This window comes from Phyllostomus hastatus, unplaced genomic scaffold, assembly GCF_019186645.2.
Source record: "Phyllostomus hastatus isolate PE091 unplaced genomic scaffold, TTU_PhHast_1.1 phas_contig_40, whole genome shotgun sequence".
NCBI lineage: Eukaryota > Metazoa > Chordata > Mammalia > Chiroptera > Phyllostomidae > Phyllostomus > Phyllostomus hastatus.
Genome location: NW_025333872.1, coordinates 21,570,483 through 21,581,322, shown reverse-complemented (window position 1 = coordinate 21,581,322; position 10,840 = coordinate 21,570,483). Strand labels below are relative to the sequence as shown.

Sequence of the window (10,840 nt, the reverse complement as noted above, 5' to 3'; positions counted from 1 at the left end):
AGATTAACATGAGCTATGTATGCAAAAAGACAAAATGTTTCAGATTTTGAAAGAAGCTTTAACATACTAAACCCTCTTGTGCCAAATACTTATGTTGAAAATAATTAAAAAACCTATAGTTATGTAATTATTAATTTGTAAATGAAAAAGCCAAGGCTCAGAAGTTGCCCCCAACCAGTTACTAATTGGTGGAATTGGCAAAAATCAAAGACTTCCCCTACTATATACTGTTTCTCATCAGTACAGTGTAGTACACAATAGTTCAAAGTTATCTAAACCTTTAAAAAGCCAAGTTTATAATGGAAAGCACTTTACAGTTCTCATGACCCTAACAAATGGCATCTATAAGCTTAGAATGCTAACTTCATTTAATCTTTGTTAAAAAAAAAGACAAACTTTTACTTCAAATGGCACTAAGCGATATGCAATTCAGTCTTACCGTTTTCTAAAGTTAACTTTAAGCAAAACAATGTCAGTGATGATAAATGCATTTCATTATTTATTTAGATGTTTAAGCTCTCGCACTAGACTTTTTACAAGCTGGTGAACACTGACAAATTATTTCTCCCACAGAACTATAACCACACATTCCCAGACAGTATAAATATATGGTTGAACTAACATTAATACACATCACCATTTTATCAATTACATAATAAAACAAATTATCAAGTATCCAAATATTAAGTTACACAGCTCAAAAGGCATATAAAATATTAGATGTCTGCTCAATTCATTAGCAGAAACCCACTTTTTTTTTGCAAGAGAGGGTGGGAAGGAAAAAAAAAATCACATGTCAAACAAAAGCTGGTAAACAGAATGTATGAAAACAAATATAATTTCAGAATTTTTATGATTAAGAATTGTTTCAGCTACAACAAAGCATCTCTACCTTTACCTTTAAAAAAATATTTACTAAAGAGCATTATTCTACATGTTCCACACAAGACAAAGGCAACATTTTACAAAAAATACTTAATAGCCCCCTCCCATTCTTTTCTCAGGCCCTCTCTGTAAGTTGCACCCCAAGTGCTAACATTAAATTAACTGTAAGGCTTTTGTCTGGAGACATTAAAGACATGTGCTTCTGTACAATGCAGATTTTCAAGATGGAGGCTTTCCATAACAGCACAAAATGGTATTTATAGAAAGACATAAAATAATCACTAAGACTTGGTATAAAAATCAAGAAGTTGAGCAAACCTGATGTATACTTGTATGAATGTGGGAGATGTAAACAAAGTGAGCAGGCAGATAACCATATAGGTCCTACTTTGTTTGAAATGACTGAAGGGATTAAACACATAAGGTCCAGAATGTTCATAGTTCCTGGGATTTTAGTTCTGTACGATACTAAAAATATACAAGTACTGTGCTGGACATTTTGGCACCTAATCTTTCTAAATCTCTCATATATTGATACGATTCTGGCATGGGAATAGATTTAAAGGTATAACAATACTGCATGATTTCAGAAAAAGTCAAATGGTACAAATGATAAGCACATTTTAAAGCTGAAGAGTAAGAATCTTTCATTAAGTGTAACAATAGGTTGATCGAAACCCAAACATAGAGGTGGTAATTCTGTCAAGCTTGTGGCCTGGTAGAACTGCTTTTCAGTATTCCTATGGAAGCTTCATTAGATTTATTTATCAAGCCAATATGTTGGCTAATATGTATGACAAATTAGGTCCTATCTCAAGTTCCACTTCCAAAGCAATGGCATCATGCACCCATTTTACTGAATGCAACAGTTGTTTCTATGACCATTGGAGTCTTTGAAGCGCAGCCGCATTTTAGGACGATACTTCTCCAAATACAAAAGTTGCTTGCTGTTAAAAGCTCCACGCCGCTTTCTGGAAGGAAAAAACAAAAGATGTAAGTAATTAAGGCATAATCCCTCCATAATAATGTTCACTGTGCTATAGGCAATTACAACCTCTCTAGTGGCAATTTATCTTTTGATTATTACACTGTGTCTTAATGCAGAAATATGGACAGACATACATGTGTAAATGGAATGCAAAAAAGAGGAAAGCCCCCCCCATTTTAATAACATTTTAAAAATGAATGGTCAGATTGGTTATTGAAAAAAAATTTGCTTTCATAGTAATATAATTAAACTCACTGACATTCAATGAAGAAAAAAAGTCATTAAATGCTTACTGTCTTATGAATTGTACAGCGTCTTCATATTTCATTCCACCTTCAATTAATGCTAGGGCAACAAGCACCGGAGCTCTGGTAAGGTAAGAATTTTGATAAAGCATTTAAAAAAAAAAAAAAAATCAAACCCTGGAAAATTCAATATTCTAAATATTTCTCAATACATATTCTTCACTACACTTCCTGTAAGTAATATGTATAGTAAATACTGGCTTTAAAGTACTAGTATTTTCATATCAAACCCAGGTTTTATCTGGAACCAAAAATGAACTATGATCTTAACTATCGTGAGGTTTACAAGTTAAAACTTGTATTACTGGAAGGGAATCTTGAAAATCTTTAGGGGAGATGGTACATTTTGATAATTACAGACATTTTTTTCCTGAAATTCTAAGCAGTGAAAACTATTTTCTACTTCAAAAAAATTTTGTTTTTAATTGTCATGAACTCCTTTTCTGAAGATCCTCTGGAAATTTGTTTTTTCTTCATTATTATCAATGAAACCGTGACACAATTGCACTACAAATTGCCAGGGCCATTTTGATTTTACTCTTCACCAGAGACCAGGAATTGGGGGGGGGGGGGAGGGGCAGTGAAGGAATAGCATGGTGGTAAGTGATTTATAAATCTGGATATGCACACATTTGGGCACTACTGGGTAATGAGGTCCTATCAAATTAGAATCTCTAGGATCACGGACCCTATCAAAAATACACCACATGCAAACTACCTTAGAGACAATTCCTTTTCCCCAATATAGCTTCGACAATGACTCCAATACCATGGATATAACCTAACACACAGGACATACAAGTAATTTTGCCCACAAAGCCAAGTATAAACTCTAACGATAGCATTTGTTAGTCCCAGCTATATTGGAAATACATTATTCTGTTATAATCACCTACTTTTAAATATAATTCAGTAAGTAACCCAACAAAGCAAATTGATTCATGAAGTGATATCTGAGTTAGTATCAAGTTTCTACTAAAATAAAGACCAGTACCATCAACTGGATTTAAGAAATTCTCTCACTGCCCTGGCCAAGTAGCTCAGTTGGTTAGAGTGTTGACCCAATGCACCAAGGTTGAGGGTTCAATTCCCAAGCAGAGCACATACAAAAATCAACCAATACATACAAAGAACAACAAATTGATGTCTCTCTCCCTCTGCACCACCCTAAAACCAATTTAAAAAAATTCCCTTACCTCCCAAGGCCTGCAACACAATGAACAGCAATACAACAGCCAGGTTCTTCACGAAACTTAATTTTTACGAGACCTAACCAGTCATCAACAATCTGGCTGGATGGTGGTGCACCATCATCAAAAGGCCAATCCTAAAAGAATATTTAAACGTTTTAGATTTTTAATATAAATACACTAATAAGTCTAAAATTTCTAACACTCAAATGTTTTCAAATGCACCAACATAAACATGTGTTTTATAATACCCAACTGTCAATGAAATACAAATAAATGCTTGATCTTTATAAAAAATGTTACTTCAAATCCATGGTTAGCTTTCACTTTTATTTTGAAATTCAGATATTGAAATTTTAACAAAACTTAAAAAATTAAGCTTTTTGAAGTTGATGGTTTATGTGAATACTTTTGTAGTACATGTAGTGCAGTATTATAAGCACACAGGAATTATTAAATACTTACAAGAACATGGATGCCTTCTTTCTCCACAAGAGTAGTGTCGTAAGTTGCTTCACATACTCTAACTATTGTGGTAACGCCATACTTCTTAAGTTCCTGGATAAAACATGCATTACAAAGTATTCAATAAAGTCTTCATACCATGTCACTATTGTCACCATTTATCATTTTGATCATCTCTCCCACAGGTATTGACAGTTAAAAATATCATTAACTATTTAACAGGGAAATGAAATCTTGTTTTAAAGTGACAACCAGAATAGCATAAAAGGAAAAAGGAATATTATAAAATTCCCACAGCCTTCATTTCATAGTCTTAAGTCATTTATACTCATGGCAACACATTGGATAGTTGGGGAACTAACAAAACAGTATTAGAAGCAACTCAGAGATAAAGGTAAACAGAACCAAAGGAATCACTCATGACTTCAGTGTTTAAGCTTTGCTCATTTGCAGTGCATTATGTAATTTAGAGCCTTAAAAAGTACACTAAAACCCCACATTAAGACTATAGGCTTCAATATTCATAATGTATTATTACTAAAATCTTAACTCTTCTGTCTTTTAAAAAATATATAGATGCCTAATTGTTGTTTCTGAGCATCTAATGAACATATATAAACTGAAGTATGTATCCATCTAAATTAATTTTTCAGCATTACATTCCTTTCTTATAGTCAAAACAGGTAGGCAGCGAGACAGTTTTGGCTCTAGCAACCACCAGGGAAAAGTACAATTAGTAACTGAAAATTGGATTGTAGGCATCAAATGGGGTCTAAGACATCAACTGTGGCTTATGATAATATTCAATTTGGTAAGCTGATATATGAACAATCCAAGTAAGTGGCAGCCTTAGGCCTATAAATTTCACATAAGCAAGAACCATGCTGTTACACTGTCCTTATACAAATTTTTGTCCAAATACAAATTTAAATTAAACAAACTTTTGAGACAAGAACAAGATGTTAACTTAAAACCTAAACTAAGTCAAGTACATGTCCTTGTTGAAACGTGTAAAATAATTTACCTTTAAAACCTAAGGAAGACACTGACATTACATTTTTGGAAATTGTAACTGTAGGCGTAGAACTCATAATTTTCCAAAATATTTTGTTAGACAAAAAACCCCACTATTAAACTGCAATCAGGTTTTTTTAATTTTTAAAGATTTATTTATTTATTTTTAGAGAATGAAGGGAGGGAGAAAGAGAGAGAAACATCAATGTGCGGTTGCTGGGGGCCGTGGCCTGCAACCCTGACATGTGCCCTGGCTGGGAATCGAACCTGCGACACTTTGGTTTGCAGCCCGCACTCAATCCACTGAGCTACGCCAGCTAGGGCTTAAACTGCAATCACTTTAAGAAATTAAAAAGTATCAAAACTTACCTCTATAAATTTGTTTAAGGTCGCATTGGTTGGATTGTGTGTAATAAGAAATCTCATGTTCTTGTACGTGACTTCCACAGGAGCTGGGCGATTCATTCGAGCCATGTTAATTTAGTTAAAAAACACTCAATGGAGTTATGAAATAATTTAAAAATTGAATACAGAAATGGTGCAAAGAAACTGAGTCTACTTCAATATACTCCACTTGAAATTCTCAGTGCTTTTGAGTATGAAGTTGGAAGTAATGGGAAATGAAATGAACCTCCTAACAAGAAGCAGCGATTCTTCAATCCAGTAATACTGAGGCAATAGAAAGGAAGTGCACTGAGGTTTACCCCATCCAGGTCAGAAATCTTGTAAAATGCTCTGCAGATTTCAATTCAACACTTCTGTGTCCAGGTTAACCACTCTTATGGGGGCTTCTTGGCGGAGTAGTAATGTATTTCTACAGTTCACTTGTCTGCATAGAGGTCGTGCTGTGCCTGGCAGTAATCTCCACTGCCCTTCAGAAACTCCATAAATGTGTGACCAAGAACACCACAGAACTGCTGTTTAAAAGAAAGAGAAAAGGTTGTTTTCCAATTCAAAAGGAACAGGTTATGCTATTTAAGTGTTAAGTATACAACTATCTTTTCCAAATTTGGGTCCAAGCTACCTTTTCCACTTTTACCGGAACTACAAAATACAAGGACAATTTCAATTTAATTAGTAGGCATAAAATAAGCATTCACAAATAAATTACTTCAAATTGAAATTACTGATCTAATGATCTAATATAGAGAACCCTTAAAGAATAACATGTGAACTGTCACATATGGTCAATATCCCTTACCCATATCCTTCAATTAGCTATGTCTTTTAATGGTTGGTTTTTACATTATAAAATATACATACAATTTCCTAATATTGATTTTCCCAAATATCACCCCATATTACAAACTTTATGGAAACTTTGAAGCTGTTAGTCTTCCCATAATGTATTAACTTTTTTCAAGGCTTAACCAACATTCTATTATCCTTTTGAGAAAAAACAAAATAGGTTTTCAAGATGATTCCATATACACTATCTCATTTGATCCTTAAAAGTTAATGAATTTGTAAAGTATTTTATGTTTATAAATTAAAACAAAAAGCATTTCCCACTTATAACCACAAATGATATTCATGGTTTCAGTAATATTCTTTATTTTAAAACCAAAATCTCACTTGTCCAGCCAAATCTAATCCAAAGGGTATAATAAAGAGGAAGTGATGGGTGGTAAAAATTACTTTGCACTTGTTTCATAGGTCTCAAAAGTAGGGTAACTACTACCATCAATAAATTCATTTATATTGTACCCACGTTTCCCTTAAAGAACGTAAGTCAGTTTTATGTCAATATAAAACATTAAGTGAATATTCACAGGTTAATTTCAGAATTTGTCCTCAAAAACCATCGATGTCAATGTAAGTTTTCTTCCAAGCAGTTTATCAAAATTCTGTGTACTCAGGAATAAAGAAAGGATTATTAATAGTAGGTTAACAAGAGCACCAAGTGCCAGCCACTGTCCCAGTTTATATACATTCTTATGGGTAACCGATCAAATAAAATAAAATTTTGCAACATGTTTCCATTGATTTTCTATACTCAAATGCAAGCATTTAAAAGACTTACAATTAAATTCAAAAGATTGGCTACTACTTTCACTTTACACCTTAAAATAGAGCCCCATGTTATAGTTTCTAGAACAACTTTCCTAAATTTTAAGAATAACCCACATGAAAATCTAGCAGATCATAGAAAGATGTATCAAGTCAGACCCAGTTCATTTGTCTGTTAAGTAGAACAAAAGGTCCTTCTGAAAGATGTTTTATTATTCCAAATTTGTTCAAATGAGCCCTTGGAGGTTGTTACTTCACCTACTTGCTAGATGGGTTAAAAAACTAGTGACTAAATTAGCATTAAGAATTTTGCTCTTACAGAGAATAGACTGCAGTAACCTGGAAATATTTTCAAGTATAATCTCACCTCAAATCCTAAATATTACCTCCTCTGAATATAAATGCCGCCTTACACCAATCTGATGACATACCCTAAAATCAAATATTTGTAAAGCTGTTAAGGGCAATGACTCTCCTCAGTATTCCGATTTCCAAGTACTATCTTTTTGCAACTGTAAGCTAATTTATGAGCGAGACAGTATTTCATACCACTGTATCCATAAGTAACAGCTAAAATTTCTGTTACAGCTGAGCAACCCCTCATGTAAGCAGTTTAATCAGAAAGCAGAGAAAGCAATGTAAAAATAATTCACTTAGTGAGCTGGTTATTTCTACTGAGTGGAGCCACCCAGAGGCTGGGAGGGACTTCCACCAAAGCAACAGTGACTATTGATATCTATCGTCTCTCTTCTCAGTCTATTAAAACAGGCAGTTTGGAAATACCAGGGAATTTCTCCCTCTCATTTAGGAGTAGCATATAATCACAAAAACATAAACAGCAGAAAAGAACAATTTGTCTGTTAGCTTGTCAGGTTGCAAAGAGACAATCTGTATAACCACTTTGTAAATACTTCACTGGAGTTTGTCCCACATTTACTTATGTTTTAGGTAATGCATCTAGAAAAATGCCATGTATGAAATAATACCTGCACTCGAGGATGATCTAGCTTTTTGGTTTTCAGCTGACTTACTGCCATTAAACAAAATTCATATAAAAAGAATAACAGGAAGCATTGCCTCAGAATCTAGATCCCAAGTAAGTAGACCAACAGTTCTAATTACAGCGCAAATAACAACTTAATCCTTTTGGAATGGAAGAGGCTTCCAGGGACAGAAAGACAAACCTTAGAATTCCGGCTCTGGTTGGCTACTGTTGCCATAAGCCAACAGGAGGCAATAACACATTACACCAAGGAGTTCAGCAACAGTCCCCGATTAAGAGGCGCCATCAGGGCCATTCCAAGATTGGCAGGGAATGTGCGTGCTGGTGCCCGGCCAGGGACTCCTTCGCTTCCGTGGAACAGTAGCCCTGGATGTTTCCAAGGCCATTTCTCGACCGACTTGCCCCAAGAAATGGACAAGACTCAACTTGTTCCCCTTATCCACAGCCCGAAGAGGGGTGTTAAATCTGGAAGAGCTCGAATTACCAGGTGGCCACTGAGGAAGCAGGGTGGGGCAGGGAGTCGGCGTTCTCACCTAACAGTTTTGCTCCAGCCCCCGCAGGGCTGCAGCTCTTGGACAGCCCCCTGATAGTCGCCGCTCGGCTCTCACCGCGCACACGGGGCCCGCCCGTGGCGCCCCCTCTCCACGCCGCAATCACGGGTTCGCACCGCGCCTTCAGTCAGGCGCGGACGCCGAGGCCATTTTGTTTGAGGCGCGGGTCCCGACCGCGGAGCACAAAGGTGGCTTCACACGGCTCCTGTACCGCGCTAGCCCCCCCAAGAGCTCCCGGCTGAGACTGTTAGCAGCCCCGCCTACCCCACGCCGGCCGGCTCTGGTGGCGACCACGCCGCCGCCGCCGCGCCCAGCCAGTATCCGACTCCGCAGTGACACGCGCAGCCCTCGCCCCACCCCGGGCCACGTCTCCAGCTCCCCGGGCGGGCCGCTCTCTTTCCGCCAAACAAAGGGGGCCCCGGGATGCTGTGGAGCCCGCCGGGCTCGGACCAGACGCGCCAAGGGTGGAGACGGCAGTCACAAAGCTGCTTTTGTGCCGCTTCGCCCGTCCCTCTGCGGCGGCGTTTACCACCCCCGCCCGCCTCGCTGGGCCGGCCCCACCAACCCCACCGCCCCGGGCTCGACAGGGGCGAGGTCGCCGGTGCCTCCGCAGTCAACCGCCAGCCCGTAATCCCCAGTGTCCGCTTCCCGGCAGTTAGCCGCCACCGGCCGGAACAGGACGGTAGTCTGGCTCCCCTCCCGCCAGGGGTCCACCGAAACTGCGGGCCGGCGCAGCGTGCAGCGGACGGCAGGCACTGAACAAAGGCGACGGCGGGGATGGGAGGGGGGCGGTCTTGGAGTCTCGGCCCGCGAGGCGGCGGCACGACGGATACTCACAGGAATATGTTTACTCATTGAAGATTGTGGCCTAATCATACAGCCGGTCCCGAGGCGGCGGCGACACAGATGGCAGAGGTGGCAGCGGCAGCAGGGCAGGGGGTGGCGGTGGTCGTGGTGGCGCGGCGAAGTCTTCGCAGACAGCGACGGCGGTACCAGACTCTACCATGCACTGAACAGCTCCGAGAAGACAGCGTAGCCAAGCCGGGCCGCAGTCGACGGAGCCAATACGCGCGCCGAGGCGCCTTTGCGTCACACACCCTGCATTTTATAGCCGGCGCAACGTGCGAAGCCCAGGCCACCAATCACGGCCCCGGGTCCCCGCCAAGCGGTGATGAGCGGGGGCGGAAGTCCGCCTCCGGCGGACGTCACAGCGCGGCGGCTGCTGCCGGTGTGAACCGGTTGATGAATGGCGGGGCGCTCCTGTGCGGGGGAGGGGGAGAAAAGCCTAAGGAGATGCGGGTCGATTCAGGCTAGGGTGGAAAAGGGCTCGCGCCTCAAACCCTGTTTCTTATTAAAACTACTGAGAAGTGCAGACATCATATGGGAGGCTGGAAGTTTGCCTCAGACTTAAAATGCAATTCTTTTAGGGCTGGAACCGTGTCTCAGCCTTGACCCTGCTTGCTTCTACCCTAAGTCATTACCACGGTTGTGTTTTCCAGCCGTTTACCTTGGCAATGTGCCCCCTGCGATCTCCGTCATCAAATAACCTTTATGTCGCATGATCATTGTACCCGATGACTCAACACCTTTAAAGCCCCCGCCCGAGGCTCCGACAAGGTAAATACTTGTCTCCGGGGGGCACTGTCAAGCAGTAACTTAACAAAGTTATCCTATATTTGACAGCGAGAGTATTTTGTGATGCAGATAAAACCCTCCGTTCGCTATAGTCGTTTTTGGTCACGTCTCCAATACTACGGACGCTGGCAACTGCAGTTGGCTCAACTGGGGCATTTCGAAACCACATGTATCCTTTATACTGCTGTTCACTTAATGTGTTGTCACAGATAATGAAAGCCTGCTAAAAGGAAGGTTTAAAAGGAATCTTACATTTTGTCAAGGCCTGATGTAATTCTCTTGCGTCAAAGCTAAAGCTTTTCTTTTTGTTCATTTTCAGTCCCGTTGTCCCACTGTCCTCATAATTTAGGCCCTTAAGAAGTAGAGCCTTATCAAAATTGCCCTGTGCTACACAAGGGCAACTCTGTCATTTGCAATCTGAAAACCCTTTCTCCTCTGCTTTCTGGAAGGAGTAAACAGGACTTTTACCTGCTTTGAAGAGCTCGGTTTTCTACTGAACACTGAGGCTTTTTGTTTGCTGTTTTCACTGAGCCGATTAGAGAGGGCCTTAGGGAGAAAATTGTGTTCTTCAGTGTACTGCAGCGTGTTAGGATTTATTAGAACTTCTATTTAGAGAGTGTGGTTGCATAGTTATTCAACTTTCTTATAAACATATACTCTGTAAACAAAGTAAGTGCTTTCAAAAAGAGTTGGCTCAGGTTTTTACAGGAACAAAAGTCTAGTCATCTTAAATTGCTTGTGGAGGAAACTTTTGAACCCATCTGAATCACGAAAAAGTAAAGAGCTTCTTGAGA

At 39.7% G+C, this 10,840-nt stretch overlaps 1 protein-coding gene across 4 annotated transcripts; it reads right to left on the bottom strand.

The window, feature by feature from the left end:
* Positions 1-486: 486 nt before the first annotated feature.
* Positions 487-9,457, bottom strand: PTP4A1 (protein tyrosine phosphatase 4A1). Of its 4 annotated transcripts, none has more exons than XM_045843277.1 (6): positions 9,249-9,457; positions 5,217-5,764; positions 3,834-3,926; positions 3,375-3,505; positions 2,167-2,241; positions 487-1,856 (listed from the first exon to the last, which is right to left on the bottom strand). In XM_045843277.1, exons 2-6 carry the CDS (start codon positions 5,319-5,321, stop codon positions 1,739-1,741), a joined length of 522 nt encoding a protein of 173 aa, XP_045699233.1. In that variant the 5' UTR covers positions 5,322-5,764; positions 9,249-9,457; the 3' UTR covers positions 487-1,738. The 4 variants fall into 4 exon arrangements, with proteins under 4 accessions (XP_045699233.1, XP_045699234.1, XP_045699235.1 ...); XM_045843278.1 differs by having other exon boundaries at positions 5,217-5,761; XM_045843279.1 differs by lacking the exon at positions 9,249-9,457 and adding an exon at positions 8,394-8,525.
* Positions 9,458-10,840: the final 1,383 nt, after the last annotated feature.

Bases quoted from the DNA above. Each gene is read 5' to 3' on its own strand.
- PTP4A1 (XM_045843277.1), bottom strand. From the start codon at position 5,321: ATGGCTCGAATGAATCGCCCAGCTCCTGTGGAAGTCACGTACAAGAAC. The intron at 3,927-5,216 runs GTAAGTTTTGAT...TGTTTTATCCAG, and splicing joins CCTTAAACAAATTTATAGAG to GAACTTAAGAAGTATGGCGT. The intron at 2,242-3,374 runs GTAAGGGAATTT...TTACCTTACCAG, and splicing joins TGTGTTGCAGGCCTTGGGAG to AGCTCCGGTGCTTGTTGCCC.